The sequence below is a fragment of the Mixophyes fleayi genome, chromosome 9, assembly GCF_038048845.1.
Source record: "Mixophyes fleayi isolate aMixFle1 chromosome 9, aMixFle1.hap1, whole genome shotgun sequence".
Taxonomy (NCBI): Eukaryota; Metazoa; Chordata; class Amphibia; order Anura; family Limnodynastidae; genus Mixophyes; species Mixophyes fleayi.
In genome coordinates, this window is record NC_134410.1 from 12,733,725 (window position 1) to 12,748,276 (window position 14,552).

The 14,552-nt window shown below is 40.3% G+C and overlaps 1 protein-coding gene across 1 annotated transcript in view; it reads right to left on the minus strand.

Annotated features, from left to right (window-relative positions):
- The window catches only part of LOC142101477 (class II histocompatibility antigen, B-L beta chain-like), a 28,089-nt gene extending 14,101 nt beyond the window's left edge, over window positions 1-13,988 (minus strand). Inside the window, exons 1-2 of the mRNA XM_075185931.1 lie at window positions 13,890-13,988; window positions 200-475 (exon numbers count right to left, since the gene is read on the minus strand). Coding sequence (XP_075042032.1) covers window positions 200-475; window positions 13,890-13,965 — 352 coding nt within the window. The 5' untranslated portion in view covers window positions 13,966-13,988. The remainder of the gene's footprint in view (window positions 1-199; window positions 476-13,889) is intronic.
- Window positions 13,989-14,552: the final 564 nt, after the last annotated feature.

Sequence of the window (14,552 nt, forward strand, 5' to 3'; positions counted from 1 at the left end):
GTTATATTACAGAATGTCTCCTCCTGTATATTATACATGTAATATATGCTGGTATAATACAGATATATACAGGGCACTCACCTCTCCAGTCAGTAGTGACGCTGTGTATAATATTATAGTTATATTACAGAATGTCTCCTCCTGTATATTATACATGTAATATATGCTGGTATAATACTGATATATACAGGACACTCACCTTTCCTGTTTAGGGTTACTATACACCATATTTCATAGTTGTATTTACAGAATATCTCCACAGCTTTCTGTTCCTGTTCTATGAAATCCTTGTTCTTGTTCATCTGTTCTGCAGCACGTCTCCCGATCTCAGTCTTTGGTATGAAATATCCGACACTACTGTTAAAGTAGACAATCTCCTCCTGGTTGTAGAAAACTCTGTACATGAACAGCACACTCTGAGTCCCGTTAGTAAAGTGACATTCAAACTTTTGTTCAGTCATAAAATCAGCGGCAGCTGTGAATGAAGAGCAGAGAGTTACACAAAAAGTACATAGTACATATCCCCACATTTTTCAAGGAAACATTGGGCCCAAATTACACCCCAGGTTAAAAGGCGAAACATATTCCACCCAGTCACACCCACTATCTGATTAAGCCCTGCCCACATCAGGGTTTGCCACTTGGAACTACTGGGGGTATATGAGCATGAGCATAACAGGACACTTCTGTAACTACATGCGTGGCTTCGTGTGACGCCCGCTTCCACACTATGTATAGAGCAGTAATCCCACAGTGACGTGGAGCTCAGACCGATCATATTGTACGTGTGTATAGAAGTCTCTCAGATCTACCATACATACGACTGCCAGCACATGCACAGTGGGAGGGAACTCCCGGGAACTTCATATAGCGGTATTATCAATACAGTCATCAATCTAGACCACAGCGCGAGCACTACAGTGAGCGGAAATACACAACATCACTGGACCACTAGATCACTCGTACAAACTCCTCTGTACTAGATGTAAACCGGAAAAGATCTAGTGCGGAAATGGCTCCCCCTTCTGGTAATGAGATGACATTCATGCATAGTAGGGGACGTTACAGGGCCCAATAAGAAAAAGGAGTACATTTGCACCTTGGCAAAACCATGTTGCATTGGAGGGGGAGCTAAATTTTAAATGTGGGGACAGATTTATAGTTGGGGTAGTTGGGGTCCTAGATTGCCTTCAAATTTCAGTGTAAAAATAAAACTATCAAGTATTTGTGTGCTACATGAAAAAGCAGCCAATATCTTTCTTATGTGCAAAATAGTTAGCTCATTTGCACCCCTTGTATTGTAACATGGTTTTTCCAGGAGCAAATTTACTCCATTTTTTATTTTGCTTTCCTTAATGAATCATGCTCACTGTTTGTAGCTGTGGTCGGGCAATGTGTTTACTGGCTTGGTTGTTAGAGGCGTGTCCTAAGACCAATGTGTCTATGGGATCAGCTGATGATGGTGTGTGTTAAAGTAGTTTGATGGTGTGTGTTAAGGTAGTTTGATGATAGACTTGGCTCTTGGGGGCGTGTCCTAATGTAGTGTGATGCTAGGCTGTTTTGGTCGTGTTCTGAGGGCAACGTGTGATGATAGGCTGGTTTCCAGACTGCAGGGAAAGAGAGGCCCTGAGATATTTGCAGGACAGTTGCCACAAGTTTTACCACAACTGATAATAAATATTAAAATGTAATAAGGGCAAAATGGCCACAGTGCAGTACGAAATGCTCTTGTGCTGGTGCATCTAGATTTGCCCTGAGGTGGAAGGTGTTGCAGAGCGAGATTGTGGAATTTGCGAGTTGCAGCAGTTTGTGTTTGTGATAAGAGTCTTTAGGCAGAGAGAAGGCTTTTATTTCTAAGTACAGATGACCTTATTTACAATGTGCAAAACCCTTTGTAGTGGGGCTGTGTTTCCCAATTTGTGCAAGTGTACGAAGGCTACCACTAAAACACATAGGTTTATGGAACAATGTGGCGCCGTTTGCAGAATAGCAGAAGCTTGCACTAGCCAATGGAGAGAATGAGCAAATTTGATCAATATGAAATATTCAATAACGACTGTCATATAATTTTCCGCAAGAAACAACAGGGGGTAAATGTATCATACCCCGGTTTTTGCAACTCGCGGGAAATCGGCGTCTTTGCAGCTTAAATTTAAAGCGGCGCTGCCTTGTAAAGGGAAGTTTCCCTTGAGTTTTTCTCAAGGAAGCACACTTATCCAATATGTGGATGATTTGTTGTTGTGCTCTGAATCTTTTGATGCATCACTTTCAGACACTGGCAAGTTGTTAACTCATTTGGCATATTCAGTAAAATGCAGTTATGCAGTCCACAGGTCCTATACATAGGACACTGTCTAACTAAAGGGAAAAGACATTTAGCGATACATGATTTAACTTTACCACTGAACAAAAGAAAACTCAAAGGATTTCTGGGTGTGGTCGAATTCTGGGAAAATTGGTTACTAAACTATCATCATCATCAACATTTATTTATATAACGCCAACAAATTCCATAGCGCTATACAACTGGGAACAAACATTAATAAATACTGGGTAATACATACAAACAGAGACGTAAGATGGCCCTGCTCGCAAGCTTACAATCTATGGGACAATGGGAGTTTGATACACAAGGGCACGTGCTAAATCATATTGCACATTGGTCTAGTTAGAATACACAACTGATGTTGATAAAGAACCACTTATTCACTTTGATATTTCCAAAAGTTGTTTTGAACAGTTTAAACATGAGCTTTTAATAGCACCTGCATTGGATATACCAAATTAACAGTTATCATTTACTTTGTTTTGCCATGAACATTCAGGTCATACTGCTGGTGCTTTAACACAGCCCCATGGGAACACTACCAGACCCATTGCATATTACAGTAAACAACTCAACCCAGTGGCTAGAGGACTGCCCGGTTGTTTAAAAGCTGTAGCAGCTACTGCTTTGTTGGTAGACAGATATGCTGACATAGTTTTAGGAAATCCCCTTATAGTACAGGTCCCATATGCAGTAGCTGCACTGTTGAACTGCCAGCTTACTAGACATGTTACTAATGTCAGACTAACACAATGGGAATTAATTCTCCTTATGGCCCCAAATATCACATTTGTCAGATGCAATCTTTTAAACCCTGCAACTTTGTTGTCTATTGCTTCTGATTGTGAACTTTGTAAGGTTCAAAGAGAGGGGAGGTACATTTGGATATAGATAGTGATGATTTCACATTAAGTGAAGCAGACGAGGAGGATACATATAGGAGTACAAAACAGAATGCTACACATTTTGCTCATGATCCACATGACTGTGTTGTGTTTATGCAGCAAACTACTGCATCACAACTAGAATTAAAAGAGATACCATTGCAGAATCCTTATTTGGTTTTCTATGTATATGGAAGTTGCCACAGGAATATTACAGTCAGGATTTGCAATAGTAGATAAAAACATCAGTGTATATTCTGAAGGTTTGCAACCCCCACATTCTGCTCAAATTGCAGAATTAAAAGTCTTACTTAAAGTTTGTCATTTGGCAGAGAATAAAACAGTTAATATTTACACAGATAGTAAATACGGATTTGGAGTCGTCCGTGATTTTTCCAAAATATGGTGACAGAGAAATTGTCACAGCCAAAGTTATACCTGTTGCCCATTCAGTAACCAAAACAAGTAGCAGTTATTAAGTGGCAAGCACATATGACAGGGCATGATGTCACAAAAGGAAATCATAGAGCTGATTTAGCTGCTAAGAAAGCAGCACAAAAGAACTGAACAGCTTATTGAAAGTACTGAAAAGCTAAATGTTGTAATTCCTGATCAAACTGAACTAATTGAGATGCAAAAAAACTGTTCTCCACAGGAAAGGCCAAATGGGAAGTGGCAGGATATCAAATTGATAAAGATGGACTTTGGCATGCAAAGGGAGGTAGGCCTGTAGCTTCCAAAGCACTCTTTCCAGCATTGACACCAATAAGTCAAGGATTGACCCATGCAGGTAAGACTGCTATGCAGAATATAGTGCAACTATATTGGTATGCATCTGGATTTTCAGCCATAGCTGCCAGGTACCATGCTTCATGTATTATAAGTCTACAGAATAATGCAGGGAAGGCAATAAAGAAAATACTTAATCATCTGCCACCAACTGAAGGCCCATTCCAGGTAATTTAAATTGATTTCATTCAACTTCCTAAGTGTAGGATGTTAGAATATGTATTAGTATGTGTCGATCAATTTTCTGGTTGAGTTGAAGGTTGCGCTGTAGCGAGATTCACCACTAATGTTGCTACTAAAAAGATAGTACAAAAATTTGTATCTAGATATGGCATACTAAAGGTAATTTCTTCTGATCAAGGTACTTATTTTACTGGACTTGTTTTTAAGCAAATGTGTGAGTTATTAGGTATAACACAACAATTACATACACCATATCATCCACAGCCTAGTGGAAAAGTAGCGTCAGCATATTCCACAGTCCTTTACAATTGGGAACAAAACTGTAATAAAACAATAATGGGTGATAGACAGAGAGGTAAGAGGACTCTACTAGCAAGCTTAAAATCTATAGGACAATGGGAGTTTGATACATGAGGTTAAGTGCTACATATTGCATATTGGTCCAGTTACACGACAAAGGTAAAAATGCATAGTGGTCTACATGATCCAGTCACATAGCAAGGGGTCAGAGAGATGTTGTCTTGTTTAAACTGTGTAAAGGGTGGTAATAGTGTACTTTAGGGAGGCTAAGAGGATTGTTGAGGAATTTTATAAGCTTGCATGAAGAGGTGGGTTTTAAAAGAACGCTGGCAAGTGTGAAAACTAGATGCAAGTCTTATTGTGCAAGGTAGAGCACAAAAAGGTAATGTAAACGGGAATGAGAGCAGGCAATGAGTGTGGATGAGAGACAAAGATCTTGTGCAGAATGGAGGTGTCGAGTTGGGAAATAGTTTGAGCCAAGTTAAGAGATGCATGTTGGTGCAGTTTATTTGATGGTCTTATGTGTTAGTAGAAGTATTTTATATGGGATTAGGTCATAAACAGGAGCAACTGTAGAGACTGACAGAGCAACTTAGCAGTGGAAGAAACATCAATCTAGCCATCACATGCAAAATAGATTGTAGGGGTCAGAGTCTGATTTGGGGAAGACCAGTAAAGATGGAATTGCAATAGCCAATGCTGAAGTTGATGAGTGCATGAATTAATGTTTTTGCAGTGTCTTGTGTGAGATATATGCATATTCTGAAAATGTTTTTGGATGTATGTAACAGGATGTATATATATAGATTGTATGTGGGGAGCAAAGTTTAGTTCTGATTCAAAGATCATACCTATGCAGCGAGCTTTTGTGGTAGGATTTATTGTCATGTTATCAACAGAAATAGAAATTTCAGGTAGGTAGTTTCTTTTGGCAGTTGGGAATATTATTAGCTATGTTTTTCAAAGACTAAGCTTGAGTTGGCGAGAGGACATCCAAGATGGGATGGCAGAAAGACAGTAACACGGGGCAACACAGGTGAGTTCCGCATAGAAATGATACTGAAATCCAAAGGATAGATTTTTAGCATTAGTATATTCATTTTCCACAAGTAGTGGTATAGATGGAGAAGAGCAGAAGAGCTAGGATTGAGCCTTGTGGTACTCCAACTGATAAAGGAAATGGAGGTGAGTTGGATCCAGAGAAACTCACACTAAAACAGTGAATAGATAAGTAGGATGTGAACAGAATCGGACAGTGTCCTGAAGACCTAGGGATTGTAGATTTTTATGAGAAGAGATTGGTCAACAGTGTTTAATGCAACAGAGATCCATGAGAATTAGAAGCGAGTAATGGCCTTTAGATTTAGCAGTGATCAAATCATTGATAACCTTTATCAATGTAGTCTCAGTCGAGTACTGGGAATGAAAGCCTGACTGAAGGAGGGTCTAATAGGTAGTGTGAGGAAAGAAAGTGTGTGAGGCGAGTTTAAGCAATTCTCTCGAGAAGCTTGGAGGGGCATGCAAACGGAGAGATGGGACAGTAATTTGTGAGAGAGTTTGGTTCAGAATTTTGTTTTTTCAGAATAGGAATAATAACTGCATGCTTGAATAATGATGGTAAGATATCAGGAGAGAGAGATTACAGATTTTATTTAAGTTTCGGATGTGCACAAGAGACGGGGATCTACTGATTTTTCTGATCAAGAGAACAGGTAGTGGAGTAGGAAGATAAGAAGAGAGTAGATACTTCATTTGTGGGATCAAATGAAGAGAGGGTGCTGGAAAGGAATCAAGCTGGTTGGTTGTCATGGAAAAATATACCATTTTAAGTTGTATCTTATGAATCTTGTCCTTGAAGTAGGAAACACAATCTTGGGCACTGATAGTAGTCAGAGCGTTTGGGGTGGGAGGGTTGTGAAGAGATATGTGTTTAAAAGACACTTGGTTTTAGAAGCCTGAGCAGAGATGAGTGAGTGGAAATATGTTTGTTTAGTATTGTCCAGACCATTTCGATAGGAGATAGCAGTATATGTGAGGAAATCATTAGTGGTATGAGATTTACGCCAATCGTGTTCTGCTTTGCAAGAAAGTTTCTGAAGATGTCGTATTTCTTTAATGTGCCACAGTTGACATTGAAGTTGACACTCAGTATGAAGAGTACCTGGTGCCATTTGATCCATTGCTGTTGCTAGGGTTTTGTGAAAATGTGGTGCTGTCATATCAGGTGAGGATAATGTAGAAAATGGGGAGAGAAGATGTTGGACAGAGGAAGATTAATAGAGTTAAGATTTCTGAGGATATAAATAGGCTTGGTAGAGTTTGAAAGCAGAGGTTAAAGTACTGGGGGCGAGCTTGTAGCTGCTGAGGTGAACGGAGAGGAGGTAAGGAGTGTTAAGGAAATCAGAAACTGAGCATAGTCTAGAGAAAACAAGATCAAGGCAGTAGCCATCCCGATTTGTACAGGTGTCAGACCACTGGGAGAGACAAAGTGAGGAAGTTAGAGTAGTTCGGAAGAACAACTTGAATGTGTTTGACAGGAAGAAGTCATGTATGAAGTTAAGTTTGTTACAAACAGAGCATGCATTCCATAGGACACATTTAAAGGACTTTGAAAGAGATGGTAGGCAGGTGATGTGTTTGAGGTTATATGTGTATGTGAGATGTGGGTGGACCTGAATTTGGTGATATATCACCAGCTAATAAAAGCAAGAAAAAGAGAGAAAGATGACTGTAAGATGTGTGACCTTTTATTTTCTGGTGACAGGGTGAGGATGTTACAGTTAGTGAATAGGGGAGGGCTGGCAAATTTTAGTCCGGGGGGCCAAAACTTGACTCAGCATCCTATTAGGAACATTTTAAAGGAAAAAAAATGCAGGTGGCCCAGTGTCCAAGCCCAAGGTAGCCCACTAAGGGACTTGCCCGGGGGGCAGATTCCCCCCTGTCCCCCAGCCCAGCCTGCCCCTGTTAGTGAACATGAACAGGTAAAAGTGTTAATTAGAGCAGAGTGGAGTAGTGAGGGGGCAATGTGGACAAATGTGTGTGTTGCAGGGAGGGTGAAGGATGATATAGTTCTAAGGATATGAAAGCATAAGAAAAGCAATTTGTTCAACATTTTGATTTAAGAATAAAGCCCAAAAACTGAGACAAATAAACTAAAGAAATGCAGAGAAAAGACAAAAAAAGATTGCTTTTATGTGCTGCTGCCAAAATAGCCAATAAAAATTCCTTCCTCCTTTAAACACCTTTGTTCCTTGTGGTAAAATGCCCAAAATTGCCCACTCAGGGGTAAAAGATGCATAATTCACCAATTAGTCAGTAGCAAACCTCCAGATATGGATCCAGAAGTGCCTAATCATGGGGAAGGCCCAGTGATACAAATCTACTGAAGTGCAAGAACATTTAGGGCATGTTAAATTAAAGTTGAATAAAGTTAAATATCCCAATCAAATGACTCCCATATTGTTATGTACAAATGTTTTTGTTTTTTTTAAAAAGAAGCTTTAATTTTTTTTTGTAATAGCAGAAGCTCAAACTGGGATAGTAGAGCAGAATGGGGAACCCTAAGGCCTTCATATTATACCCTTTAATTTAGTAGATCTCTTTCCCAGTTTCTGCTTCTCGATGTGCTTTATTGCTGTGCTGGCATGAAAACTAGCTTGGTGACATACTGCATTATATTACACTGATCTCCTGTGTCTGGTGCACTGTGCAAAACAAGCACTTCTATCTTATGTCTTATTTCCTTCATTTACTTTAGATTGTAAACTCTAGAGAGCAGGGACCTTGCACCTTCTGTTTGTTTGTTGAAGCATTTATTAGTCATTGTAAGTTCTATTTATTCTCCCGGCTGTACAGCCAGAGCCGTAACTTAAAATGTTAGCGCCTGGGGTGAGAAAGAAAGCTGCCATCCCCTAGACCTCAATTTGAACCAAATTAAACCTAAAATATTCATAAACTGCACCCCCCTTCAGTGTTGCACTCTGGGCAGTCGCCACTCTTGTACAGCCCTAGCTACAGCCCTGTGTACAGCACTGCAGTCTATGTTGGTACTATATGAAAAAAGGAATAATAACTGTAAAGGTGAAGTTCAGGGAGTATATTTACTAAACTGCGGGTTTGAAAAAGTGGAGATGTTGCCTCTATCAACCAATCAGATTCTAGCTATCAATTATTTAGTAAATGTTACAAAATGATAGTTAGAATCGGATTGGTTGCTATTGTAGTTTAGTAAATATACCCCCCAGGTCTTTCTTAGTGAAATGGCAGTATTGGACCTATGGCTGACTTTGATATTGGGTAAATTTGTGAAATGAGCCCATGTGAAAGCACAAATGCCTAATTGTACTTACTTGCCTAGATGGGTCTTGTCTGTTTGTAGAACAAGGAAGGAAGTCCGTAAATGTTTGACTTGAGAATATCTTCATACGTCTCCAGTTACAATGTTACTGTACCTATGCTCTTGAGAGTAAATATGCTCTTGGTTAATTAAAGTGTGTACTGGACGTAGAGTTCTGTTTCCCAGTGTGGAAAATCTAGTCTTGGCACGGGAAGAACACTGAGTCACATGAAGTTGACTATAGAGGAGATTGATGAGCAGAAAGGATACTTTTCTTGTAGAGTATATTAGATATATGTTTAATTGAGATCCAAATCTTGTTAGCATAGGGATCAAATCAGTCATTAGGTTTTTCCTGCCCTGATACTCTTCATGAGGGTCTGTTGAGTACTCCTAAAAAATGAATTTGTGACTGTGGCAATTTGAAATAAATATAGCTGCCCAGTGAATGTCATTTTAATGATGGTACATCTGGCAAACCTGGGATCTGTGAAATGTGGCAACACAAAAGGAAAAACTAGAGGAAGAGTATCAAAATTTGAACTGTGTTAAGGAAGAGCTTAAGGAAAATAAATGGGGCAGGAGAAAAAAAATCTCCATTTGGACCTGTGGTGGACCTATGCCAAGAATCCCAGCAGCTCTGGAGTACACTGCCCCCTGCCCAGTGGCGGATCCAGGGGGGGGGCGATCGCCCCCCCCTAGCAGGGGCTTGCTGCCGGCGGCTGCACACTATGTGCAGATCCGTTCAGCAGAGAGAGTTAGGGAGAGAGTCCTGCCCAACTGCTCTGATTGACACAATCAGAGCAGCCGGGCAGGACTCTCTCCCTAACTCTCTCTGCTGAACGGATCTGCACATAGTGTGCAGCCGTCAGCAGCCTTAGGTGTCAAAAAGGGGGCGGGGCTAAATCCCCCCCCCCAAATCGCCCCCGGTACATTTAACTTCTGGATCCGCCCCTGCCCCTGCCTGCCAGACTTGCTCCACATCTCCCTGCATTAACAACAGAGTTGATGCCCCTGTCCAATCAATACTTGGGTTACAAAGGAATACATCGCTGCTTGCTTTTCAAACCACCAAGGATCCCGTGCAGAGTTGGCAGGTGTGAATACTCCCAAACTGTGGGAGTACACCCGAACAATACATTTAATTTGTGGATATATCATTTAAAGTGTAACTCCACTCCAAAATTATAAAACTTAATTGTGCAGTTATGTTTTGAGTAACTGGACTAACACTTTTAAAACTCAGAAACACTGTGTTGTTGCCATTTGGCAGATGTGTTCTGAATGCCACCCTTTAAGATAGTGAATGTAATATCTTATGTCTAATGGGGCACATGAATTGCTTTATTGGTGCACTTTAGCCAAGCAAGCCCAGCTTGTAAGTCTACAAGGAAAAATGTTTTCCAATGTTCAGTTACAATGACATTTGAAGTATTGTCCTATTACATCAAATAAAGGGTTATCTAAAAACTATTTAACAATTACCAAGCCTTCTAGCAACAGTTATTGGTCCAATAATGGATCTTCTATGGTGGAACCAATCATTTCAAGTAGCTTACTAAGGCTTGATTGTATAACAAATAATAGATTTATACCCTCATAATCAGTAGATTGTTGTAAAATCTGTACACATAGGCTGTACCTCTTGCTCCTCCATATAAATTCTCTAAACATCCTGCTTGTGGTAGGAGGGAGGCTTTAAATACAAAACAATATATTTGGGAATGCGACCATTGAAATAAAGTTAGCCCTAAACAGTACAAGGGGGTAAATGTATCAAGCTGAGAGTTTTCCGGCGGGTTTGAAAAGTGGAGATGTTGCCTATATCAACCAATCAGATTCTAGCTGTCATTTAGTAGAATGTACTAAACAAATGATAGCTAGAATCTGATTGGTTTTTAAAACCTGCCAGAAAACTCTCAGCTTGATACATTTAACCCAAGATGTTTAAATTGGTTTGAAGGGGTTTAGACTGCACAATTAAGGGATGTCCCTGGATAAGTCCGGAGCAGCACAGTCTTATGACTCCTGTAAAACAACCTGCCTTTAAGGGTGCTGTAGAAGTATTGATTCTAGTCCAAATTCAGAAATCAAAGAAATAATGTTTGGGAATGATTTGTTTAGAATTAGAAATATTATTAGTCAACTATCATCCTATCATTCCGCTCATCCACCTGCATTATAATAATGACAGAATTGGTGTGCAGTATCTGCAGCTCCCAGACACAGTGATATAAATCAAGTTGGTACAGCAGTCAGAGCCACACTCCTATAGGGAAGCCCCAGTTATGATGTCACCAGGGTTCTTCGGGAATAACGAAGCTGCATGGTGTTTTAGCACCTAATGCCAGTCAAACTCTTTAGTCTTGATTGAAGGGAAAACAAAAAAAGCCAGGAGCCGCCGCAAACACCTCCTACCTAGTAGGAGGTCCGTTTCGCAATGCTCTTACGCTGTTTGCGTAAGAGCAAAGTACTGTATTATGGGATTTTCCCACGCTAGTGGGCAAATCACATATTACTGTATTTAGCGCTTACGCAATTAACGTAGTGCATTGCGCATGCACTACGCTACTTGCGTAAGCTGTAATACAGTAAATACAGCTTACGCAAGTAGCGTAGCATTGCGGAACGGACCTCCTACTAGGTAGGAGGTGTTTGCGGCGGCTCCTGTTTTTTTTTCTTTTTGAGCTTCAATTAAGACTAAAGATTCGGGATATTACAAATATGTGCCCCTTCTGGGCGGAGAGTTCCAGTTGGCAAAGAATCGATTTTGGAGGTACAAATGGCTGGGACTGGGGCAAGCCGGCAAGATGGATGTACAAATAATACAAGAAAGAAGACATCATTGGTAAGTATTTGGGTTTTATTATTTTTAATAAATAGATGTGGTAAAAAAGAGGGTGGTTAGTGTCTTTATTGTGGGTTTTTTATTTTTAATAAATATGTGTGGTTTGTATGAGGGAGTTGTTGTTTTGTAAACTTTTTTCTTTGTGGAACTACAGGGTCCAGCAAGCCAGGGATGTCAGGGCATGTTGGCACTTGTGGTTCTCCAAGTGCCAACATGTCCTGGCTGCCGTGGGTATGCTGGTGCTTGTAGTTATACAAGCACCAGCATGCCCACAGTTTTTAGGGCAACCTGGCTGGCTGGGACTTGTAGTTCCACAAACAAAATTGGTGTCAGTTTGTTTTTTTTAACCCTTTACCGCCGTATTACCTTACTACCCACAGCCCAGGGGTAGTAGGAAGAGCCCTAGTGCTATCAGCACTGGGCTGGTTCTTTCTAGGGGGGGGGGGCCCGCTCGTTTTTTTCAGCGGACCCCACTCCCTAGGGAATCCAGCCCAGCGCTGAACAGCCTAGGGTTGGTTAGCCATTATGGCAGGGGGACCCCTGCCGCGCGTCCCACTGCTATAGTGCCGCCAACCCTGGCTGGTTTGCCTAGTGCTGGTAAAGTGAAAATCTGGGGGACCCCACGCAAAAATTTTTCCCGATTTTCACGGGACCAGCACTAGTCAGACAGCACTAGGGTTAAGCATAAATAACGGGGGGACCCCACGCTTTTTTTTTAAAAAAACTTTTATCTATTCTTTCACTTTTTACCAGGGCCAGTGTAACAGTGATGTGTTTGCCAAACACAGGAGAGTTTGCTAAACTCGTCAGAGTTTACATCGCTCAAAATCGCCAGAGATGACCAGCGATTTTGAACATGAGTCTCAAAATCGCAGCTTGATACATTTCCAGTTTTTTTAAAAAATATTGCGATTTGCCGCGATTTCAACACGCTGGCAAACTCGCAGTTTGATACATTTACCCCTTAGTCTTCTCATGCATGTGTAACCATGTATACAGGGTAATTTGCTATATTTGAGCAAGTTTACAAATAAGGATAAGTACAAGGCATGTATAGTGAATATATTATTATATAAAGGACAATTTGAGATAACCTACAGGAAAAGTAGGATCAGTTCACAGCTCACTCCACTATAACTCACACAAACAGCACTGTCATTACTCGTCTTACACAATACACCATTTACTGTAGTAATGAAGATTTTGAACTGTAACTGTTCTTTATAGATAAAATGTGAAAAAAGTAGAAATCTTACTTTCTTCATATATGATATTTATATCTCACATGCTGTGTATATGTTATATAAATAGTAAGAAAAACTGACAATCTCCTTCAAAGTTTTGGGAGCCACAAAGAGTGTACTGCAAACACTTCTATATAAGACTCTGATTGTTTAAAAAAATAAAAGTAAACATGATCCACTTCAATGTTTATGTCAAAGATATGGTTTGAAATATTGGACTATTTATTAAAAATCTTCACTAGGAACAGCAGTCACAATAAACGGCTGTTCCTGCGAAGATCTGTTTCCTGTGTCCTCTATGGTCACTATCGCAAAGTGGCCACCTCTGCGATAGTGACCGGAGGAGAAAGCAGGTAAGTTGCAGTGAGGCATCTGAAGATCCCTCTACCGCAATGCTCTTCCCATAGCCGTCAGGCACAAGTTTCGAAAATCTTTGATGTTTGGAACTTGTTAAAGGGTGCAAAATAGCAGTCCCCATAGACATCTAGAGAAAAAATGCAAAACAGCAGATATCTGCTACAATGCCCTATTAATAAATTTCAACTTCACTTTAAAATGCGCCCGTTTTCAGGGGATTTTGCTGTAAAAACAGATGAATAAATAGTCCCTTAGGGTCTAATCATACTAGTACTTTTTACACGGTCTGCAAACGGGTCACTTTGTTATTATATAATGTTGTAACTACTGCATTGTTGTAATTTTGATATTAAATAACTGACTTGTATTGCTATTCTGCATGAATAATACTATGATTAACATGTTTCTGTATGAATAATGTTATGATTAACATGTAATGTATGTAAAATTTATAAGCAATATGAATATATAAACATCTACCAATGTTTAAAATTGGATATCTTAATCAATATATATTTCTAAGTCTATGTCATCTTATATGGTTTTTCAAGTTACTAATTTCCTGAGTTTTGGAAAAAGGTTTTAGGTTCAGAAACACGAGATAACTGAGGAGGTCACTCACCTACAGAATATTTGCAGTGGATGAATTCAAATCTCAGAAATAACAGGATTGGCAGAATACAGAATACAGCTCCCATCTTATTTCTTGTAGTGTTCAGATAGTTACTCACAAGGTTACTGTGACAAATCACACCACAAAGGATAGAATATTACAGTAAACTTTATGAGACTCTACTTGTAATTTACATGATTGGTCCTTTTTAGAAAAAAAAGGCCAATCAGAACACTTTCTTCCATCACTAGTTGCTAGGAAGAAAACACAAGGTAGAAAAGCCTAGAGGGATATCTACTAGGACATAGAGGGAAATATATTCAGTTGCGTTTTTTGGGGGTTTTCGAATCCCTCGGACATGTCCAGAAGACTCCTGAATTCCGGGTAGGTCTCCCAGACATTTGGGAGAGCAGGAAATTCTCTTGCATCCTGACCACTTCCTAAATGAAGTGATTCACTGCGCCGTGCCCCCTTATGTCACTCGCCTCCCCTTCGGGATCCAGGGCTGCCATCTAGGGGGGTACAGCTGGCACAGCTGTGAGGGGCCTGGACAGACCCCTCCATCTCTCCAGGCCCCCTGGTCTGTCCAGGCTTCTTAGTCTAACCTCCTGTCCCTCTCCGTGATGCTGCGTCTCCTGGTCACTGGTAAGCTGAGAGCGCGCAGTGCGGAGA